Source organism: Chiloscyllium punctatum, chromosome 49 (genome assembly GCF_047496795.1).
Source record: "Chiloscyllium punctatum isolate Juve2018m chromosome 49, sChiPun1.3, whole genome shotgun sequence".
NCBI classification, from domain to species: Eukaryota; Metazoa; Chordata; class Chondrichthyes; order Orectolobiformes; family Hemiscylliidae; genus Chiloscyllium; species Chiloscyllium punctatum.
Genome location: NC_092787.1, coordinates 25,659,865 through 25,678,343, shown reverse-complemented (window position 1 = coordinate 25,678,343; position 18,479 = coordinate 25,659,865). Strand labels below are relative to the sequence as shown.

The 18,479-nt window shown below is 44.9% G+C and overlaps 1 protein-coding gene across 1 annotated transcript in view; it reads left to right on the top strand.

The window, feature by feature from the left end:
- The window catches only part of LOC140469431 (inactive phospholipid phosphatase 7), a 31,771-nt gene extending 15,201 nt beyond the window's left edge, over nucleotides 1-16,570 (top strand). The window contains exon 2 of the mRNA XM_072565946.1: nucleotides 10,956-16,570. Within this exon, the coding sequence (XP_072422047.1) occupies nucleotides 10,956-11,326 (371 nt within the window). The 3' untranslated portion in view covers nucleotides 11,327-16,570. The remainder of the gene's footprint in view (nucleotides 1-10,955) is intronic.
- The last annotated feature ends 1,909 nt before the right edge of the window (nucleotides 16,571-18,479 follow it).

The following is an 18,479-nucleotide window of genomic DNA, read 5'->3' as shown; positions in this document are numbered from 1 at the left end:
GCCCGATATTCTTCAAAGACATTTCCAAGAACATACGTGTGTAGACTTCTGATACTGCATGTAGACAGACGTCCACTAATACGTGGTGTGTAGACTTCTGGTAGCACATATACTTGGATCTCCGATAACACCTGTATGTATAGACCACGCGTGCATGTAGACTCCAGACTGTGTGTGTGCTGAGAGTCAGTGATGTTTATGAGCAATCGATTCAGCTGAAAAAGTTGGGTGTGCCTTGAAATTGTTTGCTTCATTGACCAAGTGGTTCCCTAACTTTTCAGTATTAGAGATGTGGAGGTGCTGGTGTTGGACTAGGGTGGACAAAGTCAAAAATCACATGACACCAGGTTATAGTCCAACAGGTTCGTTTGAAATCACAAGCTTTTGCAGCAACATTCTCCTGACTTCACCTAATGAAGGGGCAGCTGTTGGACTATAACCTGGTGTTGTGTGATTTTTGACTTCAGTATTAATGTGCACCAGAGTGAGACTCTGAGCAAGCAAAGACACAAACCAACAACTTCTCAAAATGCATGGGACCAGTAAGTGAGCACTGGCCTTTTACTGAAGCCGGTGGTAGAATGATATGAATTGAACAGCAACCTGTGGTAGTTCCACCTCTCCTTTACTACACATTGCTAACTGGCTTGTGCGAATTAACAGCAAACAGCACCTACACACTGTCATCTTTAAAACAGAATTGCTGCCCACGTCTTGTCGTACTGTTTGCTTGCTGATAACTTGACTCTTTCCACAAACTCCTGCTATCAGGTTCCTATTGAGAAGCCTGTTCAATAGGGGTACAGGGTCACGGCTGTTGTATCTGTAGAACGCCTTCCTGCAAAACCCTTAAACAAGACAGATACCAACAAGCTGAGGAAGAGCAGAGTGCCTGACAAACACAGAAAGGAAACAGGAAATGATTAATAACTGGAAAGATACAACCACGAGCAAGCTGCAGAGAGATGAAAAACAATATATCTGTGATTCATCGTAGTTGAAGAACATTAAGATCTGCCGCCCCCTCAACTTTCCCTCAAAAAGCATCAGATGTGTCAGAGTTAGCTGTCTAATAGTTTCCATCGTGGTCTGTTTGTGAAGATTCTGTGGGGCTGCAACTTAGTCGACATGGCAATCTCTTCCTGTGGTGGCTGCAGCTGCATTGAGTTCAGCCAATGCTAGAATGGTTATGGCCCAGAAAGAGACCATTCAATCCATCATGCCTGTGCTGGCTTTCTGCAATTCCCACACCATATCCCTTACCTGACATTTTAATTTTACTTTCCAGATAACAATCCAATTCCCCTTTTGAAAGCCTCGATTGAACGTGGCTATGGGAAAGGTTTTTATTTCATTCACAGGATGAGAACATCTATTGCCCATTCCTAATTGCCCAGAGGACAGTTAACAGTCAACTATATTGCTGAGTCACATGTGGGCCAGACCAGGTAAAGTTGGTAGATTCATCCATAAATGGCATCGGTGGACAAGAAGGGCTTTTCCCATCATGGACATCATTAGATTCTTATTTCCAGATGTTTATTGAATTCAGATTCCGTCTTCTGCATGACGGGATTCGAACCCTGTCCCCAGAGCATTATCTGGGTCAACAGTCCAGTCATAATACTACTAGGCCATTGACTCTGTGTAGGGGATGCCAATATAGGTGGTGATGGAGCCCAGAGAGAGAACAATAGTTGGGCACATAAAGGAATGAGTAGAGGTTAGCCTGAGGGAATCAGTAGCTATTAATGGGGCGATGACAGTGGGTTGTGTGTGGTAGCAGCCCATGTGATGACAAGGCCTGGTATGTGGGGTTGAGATAACAACATGGGAGATTGTGCTCAGGCCTTAAAATTATTGAACTCGATATTGAGTCCTGAAGGTTGCAGGGTCTCCAAGTGGAAAATGAGTCATGGCAATGTGACAATCAGGGACAGTGGGGGAGAGATTAGGAGTGTGGCACTGTTACAGTCTGTTACAGAATACAGATCGTCTGAGGGCCCTCACCGCCAACCTGTTTGTTACCCCCCCCCCCCCCCCCCACACATGATCTGGTTTCTGTTCCCTAACATTTGGAGCGGCACGGTGGCTCAGTGGTTAGTACTGCTGCCTTACAGCACTAGGGTCCCAGGTTCGATTCCAGCCTCGGGTGACTGTCTGTGTGGAGTTTATACATCCTCCCTGTGTCTGTGTGGATTTCCTCCCACAGTCCAAAGATGTGCAGGTTAGGTGAATTGCCCATGGTAAATTGCCCGTGGTGTTAGGTGCATTAGTCAGGGGTAAATGTAGGGGAATGGTCTGGGTGGGTTGTTCTTCGGAGGGTCAGTGTGGACTTGTTGGGCCGAAGGGCCTGGTTTCCACACTGTAGGGAATCTAATGTAATTTTGGTTAATTGAGTCTTCACTGTTGACCTTTCCATCCTAGCCCTTCCTGTTTGGGGAATTTCCACAGCGTGTCATGTAGATGGTACACGCTGTTGCTAGAGAGCCTGAGTGATGGAGGGATTAAGCGATGAACGCAGTACATGGGGTGCCAATTAAAAGGACTGGACTGTCCTGGATGTTGTCTGGAATGTTGTTGGAGCTGCATCCATCCAGATCAGTGGGGGAGTATTCTTGACATGTACCTAGTCAGTGGATGAGACTTGGTTTGGAAAATGCTGTCAAAGGAACTGTAGAGTCTTGGATTTTACAGCATAGAAAGAGGCCCTTTGGCCCCTAGTGTCTGTGCCAATCATCACCTTCATATCTACTCCGGTCCCATTTTATAGCACTTGGGACATGGCCTCAGTGAGTTGCTGCAGTACAGCAGTACGCACTTAGATGGTATTCAGATCACTTATAAAGGGGGACAGCTTTGTTGCTGGGTTAGTAGTTTGGGAGCAGGTATAGGCCAAGCTGCGTTCTGTAGAAGAAGTATTCGGGTCTGGATTCATATATCAGCAACTAATTTAGCATTAGATTTATTTATAACCCTGGATTAGTATGGGGATCAAAGTATTACAGGGAGAAGGCAGGAGAATGGGGTTGAGAAACATCAACCAATGTTCAAATGATGGAGCAGACCATTAGGCTGAATGGTCTAATGCTGTTCCTATAGCTTACAGATTGTATGGCCTTGATGGACTGAATGGCCTCTACGTGCTGCTTCGAAGTTTGAATGCTGAAACAGGATGGCTGGTTAATAACCTCTTGTCACTGTGCAAAGACCTTACAGGGAGTCATTATCAGAAACACCGGCTAGTCAATCATTTATCAATAATTTATCAATTCTGAGAAGAAAAATTCTGAAAAGGCAAATGTTTTTAAAAAAATATACTCCCAAGATGTGGGCATTGCTGGCTGGGCCGGCGTTGTTGCCAATCTACCTGCATCTTGCTGTTAGTACGATGCTGACACAGTACAACAGTGAGATGGTGTGACCATCAAAACCAATGCCTCATCTGATGACCCATTTAACAACTTGCATTAATATATCTGCTTCCACCACCTGGGGACTACTCACACTGCTTTACAATTAATGCAGTAGTTTGGAAGTGTGGCAGTCGACTGGATGTGGCATCCAATTTGTGGCAAAGCAATAACCAGCAGGTAACCTGCCACATTAACGTCAACCCAGGATAAATATTGGCCAGGAGCGCGCTCTCCCAATCTCGATAGCAACTGTGACAATTGCTGTTCACACTCTGTTTCGGCGGGGTTGCCAGAATAATAATTATGTGGGATTTAAATATTCAAACGCCGTTCTGATTTTTGAAACAAGTGTTTATTAAGATAATAGGCTCAGGCTATGAGACTTGTTCTGTCTTGATACCATTGAATGTTAAGAAAGGTCTGGAATGTTCCACCTCTTTATACATCCTGTAAGTGGAGCAGTGTGTGTAACCTTTTGTGGGTGTCTAGGCTTTGATCTTCTGATAGTCTCGAATGTTCACTGTTTTGAGACAGTGCAAAGGGAAATGAGTAAGCTGATCAGAAAAGCAGATTTGTAATTACCATCGATACATCAAAGAGTTTATTACCATTGGGCTGATGTGAAGTGATTCTGGAGCCTATTGTTATATTTATGTCTGTCTGTACTAAACCTTTCCATCTTTCAGGTGCATTTCAAACCACATTCATCGTCACCAGTGCTTATTAACACACGGAGGAGTTACACTACAGAAGGAGACCATTCAGCCCCTTGCTAAGTACTAGCACCAGCTCAACAAATGAGCACTTCACCTTGAGCCAATCCCTGACCGTAACCTGGCACAGTTTTCCTTTCTTTGTAGATAATGACAGTTTTCCTGTTGAAGGACTCAATTAAATGGGCCTCTGTCACACACCCTGACAGCACATTCCAGAACCTTGGCCACTTGCTGGGCGAGAAAGGTTTCCATTGTATTGTCATCACTTCCTTCATTAATGATCTTACCTCTGGGCCATCTATTTCTTGATCTTTCCACCAATGTGAATAGTTTCTCCCTCTTTGCTCTCCAATCCATCCACATCACTAAAACCTCTTGTCCTTAGAGCTATTCTCATCTGCATTCTCTCTGAGCCTTTCTGTCAATGTGTTAGAAATGCAGGTCCCTTTACAGCTGAAGGGGAACAACTCCAAAATTATTTGAGAGCAGGCAATACTCCCTTTGGACTTTACTGCAAGCTTCCAGGGGGACCTTTGTGGTGCAGTGGTAGTGTCCCTATCTCTGAGTCAGGAGGCCTGGGTTCAAGTCCCACCTTTTCCAAAGGTGTGTTATAACATCTCTGAACTGGTTGATTCGAAAATATCATTGAGTTATTTTGTAAACTCAACTTATTGAAAAAGCCTCACCCCTGTGATCTTTGGGCACCTGGTGCCGATGGCATGTGGATTTGGCTAAAGTAGCATCTTAACCCCTCTATCACCCTCTTTCCCCCCAACCCCCACCTCACTTTTACAGCTACATCCATATGTACTCTTCTTAGAGAAAGAGCACATAATGTCCACTGGTACCTTGAAGCTATATGGGACAGATGGGCAGTGTGGGGCCTGGATTACATTATCTCCCATTCAAACACCATTCTGATTTAGCAACCCCCTGCCCTTGCTTTCCTGTCTTTAATTGTTTGATCTTTTTTGTTTCCTTTGGATTTTGCCACTTTGGCCCTATTGGCTCAGTGGTTAGCACTGCTGCCTCACAGCGCCAGGGACCCTTGATTCGATTCCACCCTCGGGCAACTGTCTGTGTGAAGTTTGCACATTCTCCCTGCGTTTGCATGGGTTTTCTCCCACAGTCCCAAAGATGTGCAGGTTAGAGTGGATTTGCCATGCAAAATGTAACTTCATGGGATGGGTCTGGGTGGGATGCTGTTCGGAGTGCTGGTGTGGACTTAATGGGCCAAACGGTGTGCCTCCATACTATAGGGATTCTATGACAGTGTTTGATATTGGGTGATTGTGTTTATTTATTTAAGATGTTGCTTTATTTATTCCCCAACTGCCTGGCCCTCCTTTGTGGGAAAGTTGGGAGCCCGGGCTCCATGAAGAGGGAGTATGCAGCCTCCACTGGCACTTGCACCTTTTCATGAACAGTGGGCACTACAGGGACATATGGATACGTTATTATCCCCCACCAGTTTCCATATTTAGTTGCCACAGTTTTCTTTGCAATTTTGATTGAAATTACAATGCCCCGTATTAGTCAGTCTTATAAACATATGCTGAATTCTTGCCCAATGGGGGCTGGTTTCTGGACAGGGAAGGGATCCAGATGGGAAAGGTGGAAACTGATTTTTGTGCTAAACTTCCAATAAAGCCCTCCGTAAAATCTGAGTCTTTTCCTGCTTAATTTAACATTTGGAGTTGGGTGAAGTAAAGACCTATTTCAGACTGAAAGGAAACAGACTTAACAACCATTTAATCAAGATTTTAGTGGAGGTTGCTAAATGTGCCCTGTGTCTGTGCACCCTCAGGTCAAATGATCTCCACCCCCAGACATCCTGGGACCATTGTGGGACACTAACAGGGTTACAATATAGTAACAGGTCACATGCACCAGGCTTGTATTCAGAATCACAGCATTGTCATGATGCAGAAGGAGGCAGTTCAGACCATTAAGCCTGTACCAGTTCTATTGGGTTATGCCAATCTCCTGCCTTTTCTCCATTTCCCCGCATACCATTTCTATCCTAATAACCATCTGATTTCCTCTGTATGCCTCAGTTGAACCTGCAGGCAGTGCATTCCACACCCTAACTTCTCACTGATTGAAAAGACTTTTCCTTACATTTCCAACACAAAACTCAGATTTGTAACTAGATACTCACACCTAAGATGGCACCAGTAAAAGGCAGCCATTGTACTCCTGTACTGGAGTACAAGTGACAATAAAGGATATTCTATCCTATAAAAAACAGAAATTGGTAGAAAAGCTCAGCAGATCTGGCAGCATCTGTGGAAGGGTCTCTGGACCCAAAACATTCTGAGGAAGGGTGACCGGACCCAAAAAGTTAACTCTGATTTCTCTGCATGGATGCTGCCAGACTTGCTGAGCTTTTCCAGCAATTTCTGTTTTTTGTTTCTTATTTCCAGCACCCAGCAGGTCTTTTGGTTACCTCACATTTCCCTTGCTTAATTTGCTCATAATTTTAAATCCACAACTTCTCGTTCTTGATCCTTATGTAAATGGGAGCAGTTCTCTCTATCTTCGCTGCCCAGCTCATGAGTGACCTTAGTCAGATTAAAAATTCTGTCAAATATATGAAGCTTACAGCGTGTTTTAATCGAGGTGCTTTTGGAGAGTAGATGTTTTAAGAGGAGAGCGAGAGGGAACCCATTTCTCCTAGTGCTGTTCAGACATGGCATGGGAGGGGGGTCTCAAGCCAAGGGTTAACTTCTTAAAATCTTAGTCAGGCTGTTCAGGGGTGATATTGGGAAATGTTTCCTCACTCAGAATGAATCTGGAACACTTGCTCCACACCCTCCACCCCTAGAGACAAAACATTGTTGAGAATGTGGGTGATAAGTTTTGAAAATGAGTTGGATATACCTGTTTGGGAAGACTCTGAACGATTACTGTAGGGACGTTTATAAAATAGTGAGAGATGTAGATAGAGTTAATGATATTTGTCTTTTCCCTAGGGTAGGGGATTTCAAGATGAAGGAGCACATTTTTAAGGTGAGAGGAGAGAGATTTTAAAAAGACATGAGGGGCAAATATTTTACATAGAGAGTGGTTTGTGTGTGGAATGAACTTCCTGAGGAAGTGATGGATGTGGATACAATTGCAACATTTAAAAACCGTTTGGATAAATAGGAAAAGATTTGGAGGGATAGGGGCCAGGAGCAGGTGGATTAGACTAGTTTGGGATAATGTTCAGCATGGGCTGATTGGACCAAAGTGTCTGTTTCCATGCTGTATGACTCTAACTATGGTGAGGAAATGGAGGTAGGATACAGATCAGCACTGATCTAACTCCATGATAGATCAGACTCAAAGAGCCAAATGGACTCCTCCTATTCCTAGAATTACTACAATGTATCTATTACTTTCTGTACCTTCAGGCACACACACACTAGCTGCAAAGACAGGAATTCATCAACCTTTCAAGATTTCATGACTGTTTCCAAGTGTTCGTTAGTCACATGTTTGACTGCATTGAAATATTGATTGAATTGGAGAGTAGTAAGTGAAATTAAGGAATTCTGTAGAATTTCGTTGATTAGTGTTTGAGGTTTCTGCTTCCCCCTGTACTTACCCACGTTCCATCCAGGAATGAGGGAGAGAATTTAGTTACTGATATATGTAGGTCAGCTGGACAGATTCAGATTGGGTGATGTGCAGTTTTTTGATTGATAGCAGCGTCAGCTGCTAGTCCTGATTTTTCGGATCAGTTACTGAGCTACAGAGAAAATAGCAGTGAGGGAGACTGTGTAATCACCAACGCTGTCACAGCGCTAGTTCCTTCATAAAACCAGGGAGCTTGGGACTTTGAAAAGGCTAATGCTGGACATCCTCACTCTCTCACACACTCATTGACATAATTTATTTCCTCACACAATGTACCCTCTCTCTCTGACTTCCATGCTCTATCTCACATACACACACACTCTTATTGTCTAATGATCTGTATGTTTTTGAGAGATGATATCACCATTGATTCATAGCATGTCACTGGAGGTCTAAAGGTCTCAATCTTCATCCTAGCTCAGACCACTTGAAACATGACACTCTGATGTAAACTAATAGCTTCATTTTAGCCCAGACACTTAAGTACCTGAGAAATGTAATGTCTGTCGATAATAAATAATTGAAAACACTATCAGTTGGATTTTTCAATACCACAATATCCACTCCCAGTTTCCTGTGTCAGGAGAGAACATAAGTATTGCCAGTTTGAGAACACCCCAATGAAGGCAAGTTCACACCATCTCTCGCAGATACTTACACAGAAAGAATAAAAGACCATAAGATAAATAAGACCATTGAGGGGTCTGTTTCCACATTCCTGACACGCCCCATCCCTCCCAGCTGTTGACAGAACCACCTCCTGCCCCATCAGTTACAATAAACACACGTGTGGCTAGACTCTTGTGAAATTGGGGGCAGGAGTAGGCCATTCAGCCCATTGAGCCTGCTGGACTGTTCAGTCTGACTCTGGCTGGTTCTCCATCTCAATACCATGTTCCCCTTTCTCCCATGATCCTTAATGTCTGTAAAATGAAAAAAAAAGTCATCTAGCTTGCTCTTGATTATATTGAGGGACTTTACCTCTATAACCTTCTCTGTGGCAGAGAATTCTGTAGGTTCATTACCCTCAGGGTGAAGACATATCTCCTCATCTCAGTCCTCTATGGTCTACCCCTCCATCCTGGATCTGGACTCCCTACCAGGAGGATCAGCCTCCCTGAATCCAGTCTGTCCAGCCTGGTTAGTGTCTTATGTTTCAATCCGATCCCCTTCTCATCTCCTGAATATAGGCCCAGTCGAACCAATCTCTCCTCATGCAACAGTCCTGCAATCCTATTACCATCCACATTCTATTCCTTATAAATGTGTTTCGGTCTAACCCCTGTGCTCACTGATCAATATTGATTTCCGATCAAGAAATATCTTGGTCTTAGAATTCTTGTCTGTGATTCCCTAACCCTACGTGGCTTTACCCTCCCTATCTCTGTAATCCCTCAAACAACTCAACTCTCTGGGATATTGATCCTCCTCCAATTCTTACCTCGTGTGTTCCCAATTCTGACTGTTCATCTTAGAGGTGCCTGGGGCCTAAGCTCTGAAAATCTCTCTCGCTCTCTCGCTCTTGCTCTCGCTCTCTCTCACATTCTCTCTCTCTCTCTCTCTCTCTCTCTCTCTCTCTCTCACACACACATTCTCGCTCTCTCTCGCGCTCTCTCGCTCTCTCTCACGCTCTCTCTCGCTCTCTCATTCTCTCGCTCTCGCTCTCGCTCTCATTCTCGCTCTCTCATTCTCGCTCGCTCTCTCATTCTCGCTCGCTCTCTCACTCTCTCTCTCACTCTCACACTCTCTCTCATTCTCTCTCTCTCTCATTCTCTCTCTCTCTCATTCTCTCTTTCTCATTCTCTCTCTCTCTCTCATTCTCTTTCTCATTCTCTCTCTCTCTCATTCTCTCTCTCATTCTCTCTCTCATTCTCTCTCTCATTCTCTCTCTTTCTCTCTCTCTCTTTCTCTCTCTCTCTTTCTCTCTCTCTCTCTCTTTCTTTCTCTCTCTCATTCTCTCTCTCTTTCATTCTCTCTCTCTCATTCTCTCTCTCGCTCTCTCATTCTCTCTCGCGCTCTCTCATTCTCTCGCGCTCTCTCATTCTCTCTCGCGCTCTCTCATTCTCTCGCGCTCTCTCATTCTCTCGCGCTCTCTCATTCTCTCGCGCTCTCTCATTCTCTCGCGCTCTCTCATTCTCTCGCGCTCTCTCATTCTCTCGCGCTCTCTCATTCTCTCGCGCTCTCTCATTCTCTCGCGCTCTCTCATTCTCTCGCGCTCTCTCATTCTCTCGCGCTCTCTCATTTTCTCGCGCTCTCTCATTTTCTCGCGCTCTCTCATTCTCTCTTTCTTTCTTTCTCTCTTTCTTTCTTTCTCTCTCTCTCTCCACCCTGTCCACCTTAAAGTCACCCCTAGGACCAAGCTTTTACATGTCTGGCTTGTTATCACCAGGCTTAATAGAATGTACTTTGTTTTAAAAAGTTCCTGTCAACCTCTTTGTGGGTATCCAGTATATTAAAGGTGCTTTTTTAAAAAAAAAATGATCTCAGGATGAGGGCATCACTGTCTAGGCAGCATTTATTGCCCATCTCCAGTTGCCTAGAGGGCAGTTAAAAGTCAACCACATTGCTATGGATCTGCAGTCACATGTAGGTCAGACCAGGTAAGGACAGTGGATTTCCTTACCTAAAGGACATAAATGAATCAGATGGGTTTATAACAACAATGAACAGTAGCTGCCATGGGGTAGCTTTTCATTCCAGAATTTGATTCAATTCATTTTCAGTATCTGTTCTGCTGAGATTTGAACCCAAGATCCATGATCCATACCCTGGGATTCTAGAATCATTATACATGGTGGCAATATGGTGATGTCACTGGACTAATATCTGTTGGGCTGACCAATGGATGGCACCAAATGTGTTGGTCTAACCAATGGGCTTTCACCAGGTGTTTTGAGCTGACAAATAGGCTATTACCATGTTCCTTGGGCTGACCAATGGGCTGGTACTAGGTCTGACCAATGGGCTCTCAGCAGATGCCTTGTGCTGACCAGGTGTAAAGCTGGCTTTGCCTCATTAGGTCCGAGTCTGAGAGCTCGATAGTTTTTGATTTTTGTAATTGATATAATTTGACTGCTATTTATTCGAGATTTATTAAAACTTGTTAAATTGCTTGCTGGTGCATGGCCATTGTTCCCCGTGCTCTGCCAAAATGTTTGAGTCGAATGCTTGTTGACGTTCTGACCTTTCACCTTTCCAGCCTTGATCCTTGACCTGCTAGTGGTGGCAGCAGTGCAGAAGATGGTGAAGAGGAAGGCTCCTTCGGAGGTGAGTCCCAGCCTGCTGGATTATGTCGTCATGGACGTCTTCGCCTTCCCAGCTGGACAAGCCAGCAGAGCTGTCATGGTGACTCGATTCTTCTTCAGCCATCTGGTCCTAGCTGTGCCCCTGCGGATCCTCTTGGTGATCTGGGCTGGAGTCATCGGCATCTCCCGTGTCATGATTGGTCGGCATTACCTGACGGACGTCTTCTGTGGATTTTTCATTGGGTACTTGCAGTTCAATTTGGTGGAGCTCCTATGGATACCATCTGGTACCTGTCAGCACCTCATCTCAGTCATCTCAATCTGATAGGACACCTGGAGAAGCTGGAAAGCTGACTGGGGGCTTGGGTGGGGGGGATGGGGAGCAGGGGAATATTGGGACACCCCTGTTAAAGGTAAGAAGATCTCAAAGCTTCAGACTTTCTGTGGCTGGCAACCCATTTTTCAGAGAAAGGCAAAGACATTTCTGCTCTGCTGTGTGGATACTTTAGAAAATTGTGTTTCTTGACAGGGCATTGTGAAAGTTCAGAAGATTTGCTTGCATTTTGTTGGAGAGAAGGTTAGCTGCGGGTGGGTCGGGGTTGGGGTTTTGTGTTGTCTGCCCATGGATGCATTAGTAATTTGTGAAGAACCTTCCGAAAAGGAAACTCATTCGTGGTCATGGTTATAACAGAAACATCAACTTGCAGGAATCGTAAAGGGATACGATAGTTTTCCAGTGCCACCAGAATGTAGCAGTATGTCTTTATCCTCACCGTTCCTTGCTTTATTTTGAAGTTGTCCTATCTACAAGGTGTGTCACTGCCCTGCAACTCTCACAGGCCCATCGACAGAAATCAAAACCATCGAGCTCTCAGAATCTGATCCAATGAGGCAAAGCCAGCTGTACACCTGGTGCTAGTTCATTGGTCAGCCCAAGGGTCTTGTGAGAACCCATTGGCTAGACCTGGTATCAGTCCATTGGTCAGCCCATTGATCTGGAATGACTCCACTGGACTGTCCAACAGATCTGGAAAGATTCCATTGGTCAGCCCAACAGATCTGGTCCTAGCTCATAGGCTTTTAACAGATGTGTTTGACTAGCCTATGAACCACAATAAGGCACTGATGGCTTAAAGATGAAAAGCCATTGAATACAATCTGGAATTTGTATTAGTTGCGGTGATCATGAGCAACTGGATTTTGAGGTTTTTTTAAATCTAGTTTGCTAATGGCCTTTAAGGAATGAAGTCCATTGTACTTAACTGATCTGGCCACATGTGACTCTAACCCCTACCCCAACAATGCGGTTGAGTCTTAACTACTCTCTGAATGGCCAAGCAAGATACTCACTGATATCAAAAGGACAGAAGGCTAATTAGGGAGAGAACAGGGCCCCTTAAAGATCAGCAAGGCAGCCTATGTGTGGAGCTGCAGGAGATGGGGGAGATACTGAATGAGTATTTTTCATCAGTATTTACTGTAGAGAATGACATGGAAGACACATAATGTGGGGCAATAGATGGTGACATCATGAAGAATGTCCATAATTATAGAGGAGGAAATGCTGGATGTCTTGAAACACATAAAAGTGGATAAATCCCCAGGACCTGATCAGGTGGAAAGCTAGGGAAATGATTGCTGGGTCCCTTGCTGAGATATTTGTTTCATCGATAGTCACAGGTGAGGTGCTGGAAGACTGAAGGTTGGCTAACCTGGTGCCACTATTTTAAAAAGATGGTAAGGAAAAGCCCGGGAACTATAGACCGATCAGCCTGACACTGCTGGTGGGCAAGTTGTTGGCGGAACTCCTGAGGGATACGACTTACATGTATTTAGAAAGGCAAGAACTGAGTAGGGATAGTCAGCATAGCTTTGTGTGTGGGAAATCATGTCTTACTAACTTGATTGAGTTTTTTGAAGAAGTAACAAAGAGGATTGATGAGGGCAGAGCAGTAAGTGTGATCTATATGGACTTCAGTAAGGCTTTTGACAAGGTTCCTCATAGGTGACTAGTTAGATCTCATGGAATAAAGGGAGAAGTAGCCGTTTGGAGACAAATCTTGCTCTGAGGTAGAAGATAAAGGGTGATGGTGGAGACTGAAGGCCTGTGACCAGTGGAGTTCCAAAAGGATCGTTTCTGGGTTCACTACTTTTTGTCATTTATATAAATGATTTGGATGTGAGCAGAGGAGGTATAGTTAGTAAGTTTGCAGTTGACAGCAAAATTGGAGGTGTAGTGGACAGCGAAAAAGATTACCTCAGTACAATGGGATCTTGATCAGATGGACCAGTGGGCTGAGGAGTGGCAGATGGGGTTTAATTTAGATAAATGCATTTTGGGAAAGCACATCTTAGCAGGACTTCTACACTTAATGGGAGTGTTGCTGAACAAAGACACCTTGGAGTGCAAGTTCATAGCTCCTTGAAAGTAGAGTCGCAGGTAGATAGGATAGTGAAGAAGGCGTTTGGTATGCTTTCCTTTATTGGTCACAGCATTGAGTACAGGAGTTGGAAGATCATGTTGCAGCTGTACAGGACTTTGGTTTGGCCACTGTTGGAATGTTGCGTCAATTCTGGTTCTCCTTCTTAGCAGAAGGGTGTTGTGAAACTTGTAAATCTTTTCTGAATCCTTTCAAGGATGTTGCCAGGGTTGGAGGATTTGAGCTATAGGGAGAGATTGAATAGGGAGCTGTTTTCCGTGAAGCGTTAGAAGCTGAGGAATGATCTTATAGAAGCTTATAAAATCACGAGGGGCATGGATAGGATAAATAGACAAGGTCTTTTTCCCTGGAGTGGAAGAATCCAGAACTAGAGAGCGTAGATTTAGGGTGAGAGGGGAAAGATGTAAATGGGATCTAAGGGGCAACTTTTTCACACAGAGGGTGGCGTATGTATGAAATGAGCTGCCAGAGAAAGTGGTGGAGGCTGGTACAGTTACAGCCTTTAAAAGGTATGGATGGGTATATGATTAGGAAGGATTTAGAGGGATATGGGCCAGGTGCTGGCAAATGAGATTAGATTGGGTGAGGATATCTGCTTGGCATGGACAGGTTGGACTGAATGATCTGTTTCTGTGCTGTACATCGTGCTGTGGGCGGCACTGCTGCCTTGCCGTGCCAGAGACCCAGGTTCAATTCCTGCCTCAGGCAACTGTGTGGAGTTTGCACGTTCTCCCTGTGTCTGCGTGGGTTTCCTCCGGCTGCTTCAGTTTCCTCCCACACTCCAAAAATGTGCAGATTAGGTGAGTTGGCCATGCTAAATTGCCCGTAGTGTTAGCTGAAGGGGAATGGGTCTGGGTGGGTTACTCTTCGGAGGGTCGGTGTGGACTTGTTGGGCCAAAGGGCCTGTTTCCACACTGTAAGTAATCTAATCTAACCTCTATGACTATGAGTCTAAAATGCTACAAACAAAAGATGAAAACTAGATTGACCATAGGCACTGGACCCCCCCCACCCCACCCCAACCTGTCCTGCTTAGTCCTTCTTACTAACATCTAGAGGCTAGCTCCAAACCTGGGGAATTGGGGCAGGGGGCAGACGGGTCTCTCTCTCAGACTAGTCAATTGACAGCCTGGCATAGCCATACTCACGGAATCAAACCGTACAAATGTCCAACCCCACCAGCAGGACAGACTCTGCAGAGATCGGGCATTCAGTCATAAACCAGAGGGACTTATCCTGGGAGTCCTCAATATTGACCCAAGTGAAGGCGATTGGCATTTGTACAAACCTGGACATGAGCGCCTCCTACTGGGGTTGTCACTGAACTGCAGCTGATAAACAGTGCTGTCCAGTTTGAGCATCAGCTACAAATCGCCCTGAGGGTGCAAAGGCTCAGAATGTGTTCTGGATGAGTCTCTAACGTCCAAGAACAGCACTAATGGTTAGCACTATTGCCTCACATTCTCCCTGTGTCTGCATGAGTTTCCTCCAGGTGCTCCGGTTTCCTCCCACAGACCAAAGATGTGGAGGTAACATGGATGAGCCAGTCTAAGTTGTCCCATAGTGTCCAAGGATGAGCCGGGTTAGCCATGGGAAATGCGGGGTTACGAAGAGGATAGAGGGGATGGGATGCTGTTTGAGGGTCAATGTGGGCTCGATGGGCTGAATGGCCTGCTCCCATACTGTACGGATTCTCTCTTGGTCAAGTTGGTTGTGTTCTGAAGGACGTAGCTGCCAGACTAAGCATGTGGCAGATGGGGGAAAAAACCAGCAAGAGGCAGAAACCACATTATCCTTGTTTTCATCAGTCTGGCTGTGAGGGTGATAGTAAGAATGGTGACAGCCTTCACCGTCTTTCCCCAGTCTGACCTACACAGGACACCAGACAACAATGGTATCACTGGGCCAGTAATCCAGAACCAAAGATTCGTGAGCCAGTTTGTTTTTTCTTTAAATCCAACCAGTCTTTCAATTCCTGATTCTAACTGAGTTTATGCTTTACCAGGTGGTACGTGGGATCGAACCCACCTCCTCAGGGACTTTGTCTGGGTCTCTGGATTACTCAGCCAGTGCCCATTCCAACTTAACCACTGACTCCCTGCCAGGAATAACACCACAGGCTCTTCACAAAGGCAGATGAGGGCCTCAATGTAATGTCCAGTCTGAACCAACACCTCCAAAAATCTTTATTTCTTGTTGTTCTCAAGCCTGACAACAGGATTTGAACTCCAAACCTCACAGGGATCACTTGGACAGATTGCGTCACAGCTCATATTTGTTTATAAGTCAGGAGTGTGATGGAATACTCCCCACTTGCCTGGATAGATGCAGCTCCAATAACACTCAAGAAGCTCGACACCATCCAGGACAAAGCAACCTGCTTAATCAATAGCCTGTCTACTACTTCACCCCAGTCACTCCCTCCACCATTACAGCTCAGTCACATCAGTGTGCACCATCTACCAGACACACTGTAACAACACACCAGAGCTCCTCTGGCAGCACCTTCCAAACCCATTTCCATCCCGAAAAACAAAGGCAGGAGATATAAGGGAGCACCACCTCCTGCAAGTTCCCCTCACCATTCTGACTTGGAAATAAATTGAAAGTTTGTGTAAAGATTTGTAGCCCGGGTGCTGGTTGTTGTGGTTGTGGGTATGTTCGCTGAGCTGGGAAGTTGATTTGCAGATGTTACATCCCCTGTCTGGGTGACATCTTCAGTGCTTTGAGGCCTCCTGTGAAACGCTATATTTGGAAATATATTGCTGATCCTTCATTGTCACTGGGTCAAAATCCTGGAACCCACTCTCTAACAGCATTTTGGTATCTTGTGCACACGGTCAGCAGGGGTTCAAGAGGGCAGCTCACCACCACATTCTCAAAGGGCAATTAGGGATCTGTAGTAAATGCTGACCCAGTCAATGGCACCCATATCCCAAAGACAATTGCAAACAAACTTGATACTGAAGGGATGTATGAATGCACAGGGTTCCCTTTACGGTGGAAGTGTGTGAGGAACAGAGCTAAAGGAACATTTGTGGAAAGGTTGGAAATGTGTAGAACTTCGGATCAGCATGGGTTTCCTTTGTTTATAACATTTTCATTTAATAAATCCTTTCCTATTCTAACATGATATTGCACAGCTTATTCTATGACCATGCTGCTAAGGAATGCAGCAGGGAATTAGACAGGAAAAGACTCCTGCATTTGTATTACACCTTTGAGTGACCCTCCAGAACTGTTGGACACAAGAGTTATCTTGTCGACCGGCCATTGGCACAATTCGGGTAATTTGGCAGAATTCCCCGTTCTTGAAAGAAAGTTTGCATTTACATGGCGCCCATCACAACCTCGGGGTGTGTCCATTGTGGCTGTAGAGACCCTTTTGTTTTTGAAGGGCGTTCATTGCTATAAGGTAGGATGCCATAAATGTCAACAAGATAATCCATTTCAAGGAGATGGTTCAGAGATAAATAAATCTTCAGGACAAGAAGAATAACCCTCTCTCTTCAATTCAGCACACTGTTGGGGTCTTTTATCTGGCAGGACGGATTGGGCCGGAACTGATTCTCATCTGTAGCCAAGTCTCCAAACTCACAGCCAGAAGGACAGAGCAGCAGATAAACCACCAGCTGCAGGTTACCCTTACAGCCACATACCATCCTGACTTGGAAACGCATCTTCGTTCCTTTATCATCTCTAACGGCTTGGGGGTGAACTATAACTCAGAGACTGCAGCTCACCACCACCATCCCAATTGGTCAAACTACTTGACATTAAGCTAAACAAAGGTGACAGAGTGGCTCAGTGGTTAGCACTGCTGCTTCACAGCACCAGGACCCAGGTTCGATTCCAGCCTCGGGTGACTGTGTGCGATTTGTACATTCTTCCCATGTCTGCGTGGGTTCCCTCAGGGTGCTCTGGTTTCCTATCACAGTCCAAAGATGTGCAGGTTAGGTTAATTGGCCATACTGAATTTCCCATAGTGTTCAGGGATGTGTAGGTTAGGTGCATTACTTGGGTAAATGTAGAGTTGTAGGGGAATGAGTTTGGGTGGGTCAGTGTGGACTTGTTGGGCCAAATGGCCTGTTTCCACACTGTAGGGGTTCTATGATTTCTGTGAGAACATAACTTATTCAAACACCATAGTTAAAATGCAACAAAAGAAAGAAGAACTTAGAATTTCTTAATTGGAATTGGAAAACTTTACACATTAATAGATACAGTAATTATTTTAGGTTGTGAGTTTGCTGAGCTGGAAGGTTTGTTTTCAGATGTTTCGTCACCATACTAGGTAACGTCATCAGTGAGCCTCTAGTGCAGCACTGGTGTTATGTCCCGCATTCTAATTATGTGCTTTGGTCTCTTAGGGTGGGTGATATAATTTCCAGTTCTTTTTCTCAGAGGATGGTAGATGGGGGCCAAATCAATGTTTTTATTGTTGGGAGTTCTGGCTCGAATACCAGGCCTCAAGGAATTTGCATGCGTGTGTCTGTTTAGCTTGTCCTAGGATGGATGTGTTGTCCCAGTCAAAGTGGTGTCCTGCCTCGGTGTGCATATAAGGATACTAGTAAGAGTGGGTCTTGTCTTTTGATGGCTAGTTGGTGTTCGTGTTGCCTGGTGACTACTTTTCTGCCTGCTTGTCCAATGTAGTGTTTGTTACAGTCCTTAAACGGTATTTTGTAAATTACATTCATTTTGTTGGTTGTATGTGTAGGGTCCTTTAGGTTTATTAGCCGCTGTTGGTTGTTTTGTGGGCTACCATGATGCCAAGAGTACTGAGTAGTCTGGAGGTCATTTCAGAGATGTCCTTTTTGGTAACCAGGATACATGAACACCAACTAGCCACCAAAAGACATGACCCACCATCACTAGTATCCTTACATTCAGACAAGGAAGGACATTGCTTTGACTGGGACAACACATTCATCCTAGGACAGGCTAAACAGAATTTGGGAATTCTGCACGGGAATTCCTAGAGGTCTGGAATTCAAACTGGAACTGTATCAATAAACACATCGATTTAGACTTCATTTA